Source organism: Trachypithecus francoisi, unplaced genomic scaffold (genome assembly GCF_009764315.1).
Source record: "Trachypithecus francoisi isolate TF-2019V2 unplaced genomic scaffold, Tfra_2.0 Lachesis_group17, whole genome shotgun sequence".
NCBI lineage: Eukaryota > Metazoa > Chordata > Mammalia > Primates > Cercopithecidae > Trachypithecus > Trachypithecus francoisi.
The window spans coordinates 108,465,018-108,477,185 of NW_022681462.1; the positions used below are offsets into that span (position 1 = coordinate 108,465,018).

The 12,168-nt window shown below is 46.5% G+C and overlaps 1 protein-coding gene across 2 annotated transcripts; it reads left to right on the forward strand.

The window, feature by feature from the left end:
• Positions 1–908: 908 nt before the first annotated feature.
• Positions 909–7,635, forward strand: FAM110C (family with sequence similarity 110 member C). Of its 2 annotated transcripts, none has more exons than XM_033176720.1 (2): positions 909–2,106; positions 5,882–7,635. In XM_033176720.1, exons 1-2 carry the CDS (start codon positions 1,106–1,108, stop codon positions 5,913–5,915), a joined length of 1,035 nt encoding a protein of 344 aa, XP_033032611.1. In that variant the 5' UTR covers positions 909–1,105; the 3' UTR covers positions 5,916–7,635. The 2 variants fall into 2 exon arrangements, with proteins under 2 accessions (XP_033032611.1, XP_033032612.1); XM_033176721.1 differs by having other exon boundaries at positions 909–2,051.
• The last annotated feature ends 4,533 nt before the right edge of the window (positions 7,636–12,168 follow it).

Sequence of the window (12,168 nt, forward strand, 5' to 3'; positions counted from 1 at the left end):
CAACCACAAGGTTGAAAGCACAGCCTGTCACGGAGTCGTCTTCACAGACGCGATAACGTGAACATTTCGCATGTCTGAGAGATATCTTCAGTATTCTGTCCAAATTTTTGAAATAATGGAATTTGGGAAATATTTTATCTTAAACTCTTAGCATTTCTAGGCTGATCCACTGCCTGGTGAACTCGTGGTTTCCCCGTTGCCTCGGTTACAGTAAAAATAGCAATGATTCTGGGCACTTGGCTGGGCTTCTTCCAAATCCACTGAGCCTAGCCTGGGCCCCCGGCCTGCCCCCCTGCGAGTCCCAGCTCGGTCCTGGGGGCTGGCCACGCCCGCTGCCGGCCAGCGACCCAGTCGGACCCAATCCAAGTCCCTCGGTTCTTGCCACCCACCACGTAGGCTGATCCTGGCGTGCGCTGCGTGTTCTTTCCTCTTAATGTTCTATTCCTTTCTGTTAATAAGAATATGACCTCAGGTAGAGAAAATTAAACAGTCAAGTTTCCAAACAAGATGAGGTCACTTTAAGAATTCAAAGGATGTGATGCACCTGCCCGGGGGAGGTGGGGGGACGTCCCCGCTGCTCCCCCTCCCCGGAAATGCCTGCGTCCAGCGGTGACCTCGGGGACCTGGGGCTGAGTGAGTGGGGGTTTAGAGCCTGCTCGCCCCAGGGCCCTCCAGGCGGTTGGCAGCGCAGCCAGAAGGTGAGGCGGGGCGGGGACGGCACCGGGCAGGAGGTGAGGGCGGGGACCCCGGACGCTAGGTGAGGGCGGGCGCTGGCACCCGGGGAGCGGCGAGGGAGGCGGGCCCGGGCGGGAGTGAGGAGGCGGGGACGGGCGGGGACGGGCGGGGATGCGGGGACGAGGCCAGGGCGGGGGCGCGGGCGGTGCCAGTCGAGGTGGCGATGAGGTCGGGAGGGGCGGGAACTGGGGAGATTCGCCAATCGGTGCGGACTCCGGTTCTCTCCAACCCCAGGCCTGGGCAGCTGGGCACTGGGGCGCGGTTCGCCACCCGGCGCGGACTTCGGAACCGGGCCGAGGACTGACAGGCTCTGCCACTCCAGCGCGTCTCCGCTGGACCCGGAGCCCCGGCCGGTCCATTCCCCGCCAGGATGCGCGCCCTGGCGGCCCTGAACGCGTCCCCGAGAGAGCGGCTCCTTCCCCGGGACCCCGCGGCTCCCCGGGACCCCGACGCCGCGCGGCCGGCGCGCAGGAGCGCAGTGGAGAGGCTGGCGGCGGATCGCGCCAAGTACGTGCGGGGACTGCCGGGGACTGGCCGGGGCGTCGCTTCCGAGGGCAGCGGCCCCGGGGCGATCAAGTGCCCGGGGAACGACCCTGGGCCCCCGGCCCGCGCCCCCGTCCCGGTGGCGCGCAGGGTTATTGCGCGGAAGCCGTTGAGACCCGACTCGCTGATCATCTACCGGCAGAAATGCGAGTTCATGAGAGGAGCGGACGCCGACCGCCCCAGGGTGAGACTGGTGAAGAAGCTCTTCCAGGGGCCGGGGAAGGACAAGGCGCCGGTGCCCCGGACGGGAGACGAGGGCAAGACCGGGAACCCCGAGACCGTCCCGACCAAGCCTGGCGCTGCAGCGGACCTCGCGCCCCCCGAGACCCCAGCCCCAGCCGCGCGCTCTGCGGCGCCCTCCGGTGTCCCGGCCGCGCCCCCTGGCCCCGAGCCGCGGGTGGTGAGGCGTCGGGGGCTGCAGCGCTCCCAGTCGGACCTCAGCTCCCGCTACTCCGCTGCCTTGGCCGAGTCTGACACCTTCTTCCAGTACTGCGGCCTGGACCCCGAGGTGGTGGAGGCCCTGGGGAGGGAGAACTTCACCGCGGGGTCGGACCATGTGACCCTCAAGGTGCGCAGCGTGAGCGTCGCCACCTCCGGCAGCGGCTTCTCCCGGCACAGCGGCGGCGACGACGACGGGCTGCAGGAGGAGGAGCTGATTGAGCAGGTGCCCAGCACCACTTCGGTCATCGAGAGGAACGCCCGCATCATCAAGTGGCTGTACACCTGTAAGAAGGCCGCGGAGACCCCCAGCCAGGAGCAGAGCAGGACCCGAGGTGTGTGCTCAGAAGGCTGGGGCGGGGCTGGCCGTGTGCGGGGCTGGGAGTCCTGGTGAGTGTGACCGAGCTGGGCGATGGCCAGTTACAGCTGATGCTTAGAACTGAGTGCGATTTTGAGCTACAGTGTGAAAGAGACCCAAGAGACAGACGCAGAGGCTTGTGAGTTGAGTCCCCGCTGCTGAAGAGCAGAAGGTAGCAATCCAGGTACCTGCAGGTCCAGGCCCTTAGGAGACTGCTGCGTCTGGCTGCCTGGAAAGGCAATTCTGCAAATTAACATGTCCCATTTGACTTATTGTGAAAACAGGAGGCATCCAAAATGCTGCCAGAAAGCAGTTTTACACCCCTAGTATTCTTTCCCGCGCTGAAAACAGCTTGAGAGCCCTAGTTCCTGAGTTCATTGACCTGTGCTGTGAGCCCTAGTTCCTGATGTTTGATTGGAGCTGACCGGTCCACCTGCAGCCCTAGGCAGGCGCTGCTGTGTTACCTGGAACAGGAAGGAAGGCTCCCTGCACTTTCCTGGAGGCCTGTGCTGAAGTGGTAAGAACTTCTCTACAGGATCTTGTCAGCACTTTGGCATTCACTTAGCAACAAAGATCTTTATTTGGCTAAATTTTATTTAAATTGTTTTGAGAGCTTCAGTTTTTTAAACTGGGGAAATTGGACTAGATTGTAACTAGAGTCCATAGTTTATTTGCCCCTGATGATACTACAGGAAGTAACTTCCCTTTGGACAACCAGTAGTGCGGGATTGACCTCGAGCTCTTTTTGCTTTTCACTGGGAAACTAAGGAGTGCTGGTCCTCACTGTTACCCTGCCCTTCCCTATGGGTGTCTTGGAAATTAGTGAAGAGAAAGTACCTTTTCAGGGCTCTCTTTGAGAACCAAGAATTTAAACATTGCAACATCTTTTTTCTCTCTCTCTCTCTCTTACCCTTCAATGACAACTTGCTCTAAGTAAATTTTTAAAATCGTGAGATGAAGTTATTGTCTGTCATTGTGATAAACTAACTGAAGATGCATGGCAGCCTGTAGAGTTTGGGGGAGGCTGCCCAAGAGATGTTTGCACAGGGCTCACCTATGCTCGACAGCTAAAAAAATCTCCAATAACTTCTCTGGCTATGACTTTAGTATAGACATGAAAATTAATGAGAAGAAGTTAATTCATTCTTTTTCTTGAACTCAGAAGGCTCAGGACTTAAGTTCTTCCTTATAATTTATAGAAGATTTGTGTTTTCCACTAGCCTAAGTCCCCAACAAATATATATAGGCAAAGTTCTAAAAAGCAAACAAACATTAATTTGTAGTTTTCACAGGTTGTCTTTTAGATCTGAGATGAATGAATGCTGGCAAGGGTATTTCCATGATGGCACCATATGTAGGGCAGGAGCTTTGGAGAGTGGCCACGGTCCTTGGAGGGACACTGTCGGGTGGATAGAGCACTAAACAAGAACTAAGGGCCTGTCTTATGTTAGCAAGTGATTCCTGCACTATAGACCAGAGGCTTCCTTTGTCCATAAAAAGAAAGGAAATAGGCAGATGGTTTTCAACCTCTACATTTTCTAGTCTGTGTAGTAATAACCTGTGTTGCATGACTGAAACCCAGAAATGGAAAACAAACAAACAAAAAGTTGTCTATTGAAATACGTGAGAAGTAAATTTATGAATAAGCTCCCTCCAGGTAGCCAGAGCATGTGCAGGCAGTAGGTAGACTTGGTGGTATAAATAGTGGTGAGGTAATAATATGGCATACAAATGAAACCAAAATGAAACCTGACAACATGAAAATAAAAGCAGCCTGCTCTGATGCCTCCACACCCATGCTGGTTCCCATCTCGAATTAGCCAATGTCAAAATAGTGACCTGAATGAGAATTTCATTGACTTCATAGACTAAATCCTAAAGACCTTTTAGGCTTGAACCTATGAAAAATATAAGAAGTTTAGTTAGCCTGTGAGAGCTTTCACTTTTGTGACAAGGAGACATAGTTGAAGGAAGAGGGAAAGGGAGAGCAGGTTTGGGAAGGCACTAAGGATGGAGGCAGGAAAAAGGCTCATGGGCTTCTCCCTCCCGTCATGTCTCCCTCCACCTGAATCCCATTTGTTCCAGGCTGGAGACAACAGCAACTGTCTTCTGAGAAGTTTCACATTATTTCTCAGAGCAGGGGGGACAATCACACAGAAGCTGCCCCAGTTTTTATATAGAATTGGAGTCACCAGCACTATAAAGATTTTCTTTACTAATGTACTTCCCTAGACCCAAGACAGTGTTGTATCTTTGAAACTGCAATGCAAAGACTTACTGCCTGGCTACTGGGGGTTGGGGGTGTGAGGAGAACACAGTTGCCTGAGCTTTCTCCAGATCACTGAAACAGTGTCTGCTCATGACCTCAGCGCCTTCACAGCTCCCCGTCTCCCAGCACTGGTGTTCCCACTGGAGGAGACCAGCAGAGAAAGCCAGGACAGAGTGTGAACACCTGGTCAGTGGGGCGGTCTTCTGACTTCCCGCAGAAGTCCCTTGTTCTGAGACCAGTTCTGCAACTTCTGGAAGATGTGGAAGCAGGAATATAAGCTGTGCTTTTTCTGCTGAAAGTTATAAGGATTCCTTTTAGGATTTCATGAAAGATTCAGAAGACTTGAGATGAAATAAGGCAGGTTTTCTAAATGAAAGAGAAAACAGATATGTTTAATCTGGAGGTTTTTGTCCCCTTGGTAGATAGAGATTTATAAATTATAATAAAAGTGTCTCAATTATAATAGAACTAAATAAGTTTATAAGTTTCTTGCCCTGTGGGGTAAAGATAATTACTTTTCAAAACAGACTATCAGAACTGGGCAATGACTCATATAATCTGCACACAAGTCCTCTGGGAACCCATGAGTAGTAGTTGGTTGTACGTGGGTCATTGTGGTATTCTGTTTCCCAGAGCTTAGTTTATGAAAATATCTCTTTTATCTGCTGTGATTTAGTCATCTTCCTGTCTTTCAATTTATCAAACTGGGGACTTGCCAAAATTTTGATCTTTCTGGTTTTCTGTTTTGCATAGAATATATAAGTTGCTGCTTTTAATACTGGCATAAATAACTTGTTCTTTGGGAAATTAGGGATAAGACATTGCTTAATTTCAACGCAAAAATGTTCAGACAATTCCACAGCTATCTTCACATTTATCCTTGATGCAAAGAAAAAAGAGGTACCTGTAGAAGCCCACCAAAAGCTCCTGAAACAGCGTTGTGTTCATATTTGCAAAGATGCAGAAGAAATAAACCTGGGACATCCCAGCTTTCTTTTCCTTTCTTCTTTGACTATTCTGGGAAGTTATGCAACTAGGAGCACATTTTTGGTAAACAAGTGGCTTAAGTAGCCATAAGGCCATTCTTCCCTGTCATGATCCACACCTGGGCCTTTAAGGGATAATGGTGTTTGAAAAGGGAGGAATATGTCTGCCCTCAGATATTTAGTTCAACTGCCTGCATTGCTTCCTATTTTGTTGTCCAATGCTGTAGTAGTTAGCACTGGCCTTACCAACATTTAAAGAAGTTTTCTTTACTGCCCCATGAGTAGTTGGAGGCAAAGAGAAAAATTTAAAGCCCTGAAAAAGGCCTGCAGGGAGATGGAATTTGTTCTGCCAGAGAAACAAGATGATAGTTGTATTTAATAAAGTTACTGACCTCTTGTCAAAATTTAAAATGCAAAAGAAGATGTTTCAAAATGCAGAAAATGTCAAAAAACAAAAACTACAGGGACCAGACCAGTATAGTGTTTAGTTTTCATTATACTAACTTTTGCCTAGACTAGAGTTGATTCACTATTTTTTCTTTAACTCCTCAGGAAGCAAACCTTCCCGGTGATGAAGACTTTTTGAAGGATTTCATGGGTGACTTGGGATCCCAGGACCATTTGGCCAGCGTGCCTAAGTGACCACATGATTGCTGTTTTACCAGGAATACAGCATCCCATTGACAAAGCTTAAGGGCTCTGAGAAGGTTTAAAATACTACAGAGAATATGGGAACACAGACCTTGAAATTTAGCTGAGTTGTAACAAGCTGAAGCTCTAAGAGGCATTTTCCTTGTTTGAGGTGAAACTAGTGTTGCTTCCAGAGGGCAGCTGGAAACCGTAAAGCTGTTTGGAAATCTTTTTGACTGACTTGCTGACAAAGAGGTACTGTGATGCATTTTAACAATATCTAAGTTGATTTTTTTTTAATCAAGGAAAATGAAAACCAAGCATGAATGCCATGGTATGTACCCCTTTTGACCATCCTGGGCTGACTAGCATCATTTAAATCAAAGTAATCACTAAAAGGCATATTCTGCTTCAATTCTGTGACCAAAAAAGAGTAAACACACACACTCACACACGCCGACCCCAGTTGCCAGAGCATTACTGCACTGTAAATTATAGTTAATTCCCAGCTATACTACTGTTTATCTTATTTAGCAAGTCAGAAAGCACTTTTAAAATAACTTGAGGGTACAAGGTCGTGCTATTAATGTCATTCTCCATTTGGGATGTAGGCATGTGGACGTACCCATTAACAGATACGTTAGAGTTTAAATACTGATAAACGAAACCTTTTATTGTAACTGGACAGTTTCTGGAGAGTTGGCAGAAGAATCTTGGAGTTTCCTTTGGTCAGATGAATACAACATTTCACTTTTGCAGCACTATTTAGAATGTACTCCATAGTTCTCTTGTTCCCAACTTGCAAAAAGAACAGAAAACTTTGGTTTACACGGACCCCAGGCATCTGAGGCAGGACCTCTTCACTGCCCTTTGATCTGACTCACGCCTCCACATATGACATAACCAACTCAAATTTGACACCAATTCACTCTTTTCTGCAAAGGACATATTTTGAAACAAGGGACAGCCTGAGGGTGGCTGGAATGAGAATGTTGATGGGGGTTACTGGGTCCCTAATTCTGAACTTGCTCATGACACCCAGAGTAAATAGATTCAGATTCAGAACCTTCTGAGAAATAACCCAAAGAAAATTTGTTACCCAGCCAATTCTTCAAAAACTTAGTATCAAAATATATCTTTTCAAGAAGAAAATCATTAGAGAGAAGAATGTGGGGAGAGAAATGAGTTTCTCATTGATATGATATTTTGTTAGCCATTTCATTTTGAATTATTCAAGTCTTGGTTAATATTGTATTCTATTTTTATAACTATTTCACCATGAGAGTAGGTCATTGGGTTACTTAGATATTTATTTTTACAGTTATTAGTCTTCAGATGGTTTTGCTTTACTTCAGATGATTTTAGTTTTTATCAGTATAATTTTAAACCGTGTTTTTCTTGGTCATCTCTTTGTGTATATTGTATAATTGGATTTTCATTGACTGCAAGTGGAGTGTTTGCCACTCCATTACGTACTCAGTACTATAGTGGCTTGTTTTCAAATAAGTCCCAGGTACACATTTAGGGAGTCTTTGCTGGCCACCAGATGTACCTTTCTGAATATAGATTCTGTCAGGACAGCAGGTCCCCTGATCTAAGAATTTTCCCCAAAGTTTGCTCTAAAAATGCTGTTGTTTTGTTGTTCACTATATTGCACTTAGTTAAAAAAAAAAAAAGATAATGTCAAAGATGAGAGCAGTTTTTTAAAGGATCTTTTCATATACCCAATTCCCTTATTTTCAGATGTCCCATTAATTTTATATATGAAAGCTTTAAGTAAAAGTGTGTATGCCTTTCTACTGTCAGAACAGGATGGATGCAGCCTGGGGCGGATTTATTTAAGATAAAAATGGTGCAGACTCACCATTCACATCATAGGTGAAAAATATAAAAACAAAATGGTTTCAACTAAAACCACCAAGATCTTTTAAAGATGTTTGCACCTTTGGTGGTGGTACAGGAAAAGAGAAGAATTCAGCTGGAGTGAATTCTAGAAGTTGATATCAGAAAAGGGGCATGAAGAACAGGGGAACTGGGTGGCACCAGACTCCTAAAGAAGTGAGTTAATTTTCCCTCCCTTCCTTTCGGATTCATGCCACGGCTCCATGTCTTCAATATGTGTAAGAGGTGAGAAGTTCTTTCTTCAGCCAGGGGCAGTGGCTCACACCTTTAATCCCAATGCTTTGGGAGGCCAAGGTGGGAGGATCATTTGTGACCATGGGTTCAAGCCTGCAGTGAACCATGATTGCACCACTGCACTCCAGCCTGAGCGACAGAGCAAGACCCTATCTCTAAAAATATATATAAAAAGTAAAACTAAAGAACTTCTTACCCAAACCTGAATTACCCCAATTTACTGATTGACTTTGAGAAAAATCAGACTGTTTAGTTCAGTCTGGATGAAAAGCTTGCGATTGCTTTCCACGAGAATGAGCAATGGTGACAGCTGCAAGGTACTTTTATTTGTTCATGAAAGAATGACAATTTTTAAAAATGTAATTAAACATAATGGAATGTTTTGAACTGCTGGGCACTGAAACTGACAAAAAGGAGGCTTTATTGAACATTGCCCTTTTGCAGTTGGTTCAAAGTTCAGCACTGTGGTTATCATTGGTGATGCCAGAAAACATTAGTAGACTTTGACAATTGCTCTGGCAGTTTCTTTTTTTTTTTTTTTTTTTTTTTTTTTTTTTTTTTGAGGCGGAGTCTCGCTCTGTCTCCCGGACTGGAGTGCAGTGGCCGGATCTCAGCTCACTGCAAGCTCCGCCTCCCGGGTTTACGCCATTCTCCTGCCTCAGCCTCCCGAGTAGCTGGGACTACAGGCGCCCGCCACCTCGCCCAGCTAGTTTTTGTATTTTTAGTAGAGACGGGGTTTCACCGTGTTAGCCAGGATGGTCTCGATCTCCTGACCTCGTGATCCACCCGTCTCGGCCTCCCAAAGTGCTGGGATTACAGGCTTGAGCCACCGCGCCCGGCCGGCAGTTTCTAAACAGAGCTTTTTTCTATACACTATTTGCAACTGGAGTGCAATATTGTATATTCTGTATTAAAGAAATAAAGTATTTTTATCATTTATTAATACTAATTTATGAGTTTGAATAATGTGGCAAAAATTTGAAATGAAAGTCTGCTCATTACAGTTCCTTGCCTTGTGTTTTCTACCGTTCTTGAGTGTTCTCTCATCAGATTATCGGTAGAAATGAGGGGAAGGCATTCCAATGCTTGTCCTGGGTGAGTTGTATGGCACCTGAAATCATCAAATTTCCTCAAGTTGCTTTGAAATGAAGTCAAGGCAATTTTGAATATTCTGAACTTTGCTTTCCTTCAGTTGTTTTTAATTGTTTCACCAGTCTTTTGCTTAAAATATTTTTCTTCGTGTTTTATTAACATGGTCATTGAAAATGGGCACAAAGATACAAACAAAAGCACAGTTTGTAATCTTTCTCATCAGCAAATTAAGTGAAGGCAGACTCTTCTTGTGTCGGGCTTGCTCTCAGTGTGCACCAGGCACTCTGAGGGTGTGGAGGCTTGGGCAGCCGGTGAGTCATGGAAGCCTGATCGTCCTTCTCGCTGTCCTGGCTGAGCCAGACTCTGCCGTCTTGCTCAGTCTTGCAGTGGCCTATGCCTAACCCTAGGTAAGAATCCAAAGATAGGCTTGCTTTATTCTTATTTTTAGTTTTTTTTTTTTTCGGAGTCAGAGTCTCACTGTGTCGCCCCGGCTAGAGAGCAACGGAGCGACCTCAGCTCACTGCAACCTCTACCTCCTGGGTTCAAGTGATTCTCCTGCCTCAGCCTCTTGAGTAGCTGGGATTACAGGTGCCCGCTACTATGCCCAATTAATTTTTGTATTTTTAGTAGAGACGAGGTTTTGCCATGATGGCCAGGCTGATCTCAAACTCCTGGTCTCAAGTGATCCACCTGCCTCAGCCTCCCAAAGTGCAGGGATTACAGGTGTGAGCCACTGTGCCCAGCCAAGAGGGGTTTTCTTGAGGAGAAGAAACACATCACTTCTTTATTACTGTGAAGAATATGGACAGATACCCAGCCTGCTGTAGAAACTCTCTTATTGTACCTGTTCAGAAATGGTCCAAGCATTGGGTGGTGTGGCTTATGTTGCAGAGTTCAACAGCAGCTGCCTTTTCCCTTCAGGTAAACTTGGGAGCTTGCACAATGCTTAAGTGGTTACACTTTGCACTTTCATTGATGAATCAAATAGATTTATTTTATATTTAAATGTTCCAGGTTACAAATACTAAACACAAAGGAAATTGAGTGTCTCAACCAGGACCTTATAATATTGGTCTTGGAAGTAGCATGGAGCAGCTGATGGGAGGCAGCACAGAAATCCCAGAACATGTGCTCCGGTCCAGCAATGGCTACTTAATTTTCTCTGTTACAATGCCTCAAATTCTACAATTGATTGTCATCTTTTGTTGTCATTGTTGTTGTTTTGAGACAGAATTTCACTCTTGTTGCCCCGGCCGGAGTGCAACGGTGCGATCTAAGCTCACCGCAATCTCCACCTCCCAGGTTCAGGCGATTCTCCTATCTCAGCCTCCTGAGTAGCTGGGATTGCAGGCATGCACCCCCACGCCTGGCTAATTCTGTATTTTCAGTAGAGACGGGGTTTCTCCATGTTGGTCAGGCTGGTCTCGAACTCCCAACCTCAGGTGATCTGCCTGCCTCAGCCTCAAAGTGCTGGGATTACAGGCGTGAGCCACCACGCCTGGCCAATTGTTATCTTTATATTATCTCATTAAAAAGTTGTCATTAAAGTTGACATGTGATCTGAAGGTGAGACTGTATTAAATCACTAATAACTATTAACTTTAGGTCAAAATAGAATATTAATTTCCTTAGAAAGTGAGAATCTGGGCCGGGCGCGGTGGCTCAAGCCTGTAATCCCAGCACTTTGGGAGGCCGAGACGGGCGGATCACGAGGTCAGGAGATCGAGACCATCCTGGCTAACACGGTGAAACCCCATCTCTACTAAAAAATACAAAAAACTAGCCGGGCGAGGTAGCGGGCGCCTGTAGTCCCAGCTATTCGGGAGGCTGAGGCAGGAGAATGGCGTAAACCCCGGAGGCGGAGTTTGCAGTGAGCTGAGATCCGGCCACTGCACTCCAGCCCGGGTGACAGAGCGAGACTCCGTCTCAAAAAAAAAAAAAAAAAAAAAAAAGAAAGTGAGAATCTGAACCCCAGGATCAGAGTGGAAAGACCTGGATCCTGGCTTCAGTACACTCTGTTGATTACTCACTGTTGAGCTTAAGGAGGACTCTTAATCACAATTGCGAGAACAGGAAATAACAGAATTGTCTAAACCTAAATCTACTGTCCGCCTTGTGGTACCAAAACGACTGTGCTATTTATTTAATAGTAGCTTGAATCAAGGCTGTCACTGATGACAGCACACAGAATTCACTCACACGCATGTATCGAGGAGCCAAAAACTGCACAAGGCACTGGGGGTTCACCAAGCTCCCTGCCATTGGTTGATGACTTACGTTCTAGCAGGGGAGCAGATACTCAGTAAGGAAATAATGCACAGATAATACATAGATGGATGATAGATGATAAAAATCAAGGAAGGGAGGGAGGAGGGAAAGCAAAGTGAGGAAATGTCATGAGCAGTGCCATGAGCCTGACTGATGAATTCATGTGAGCCTGTTAGTTCATGGTTTCTATCTGATGGCTGATCTATCTGGACCATAAATGAAACCCAAAGTCCAAATCACATAAAGAGAACCAAGCAACAGAGAAGGAGAACATGCAAATTGTAAATGGCTTTAGTCCCTGGAGGTCTTTCCCCCTGAAGCTTAAAGCTTTGAAATCTAAACCGGACAAAAAGCAGAACACTCCACAGATGAATCTGCAGCCTGTAGCCTTTATCAGGTTATATGGTCATTGGTAAGAGACTGCATTCCTTCCTTCGGCTTTTAGAAGGAGTCCACTTCTCAAAGTTAGGGAGAGAATAAGGGGAGTCAACATTGCAAATAAATGGTGACACTCACAGGCCAAAGCAGGCCATCTGGAAAGTGGAGGGGTGTGTTTTCCCTAAGTGGGCTCTGAGAGCTGTCTCTCAGACACACCCTTGGAGGCAAACAGCAGGCTCAGGCTGGGCAGATGTTATCAGGACCCGATAACCTGTTTTCTCAACCTGCTTGGCAAGTCATTTCCACAGTTCAGAAAGGGGGAGTGTCTGCCAAGT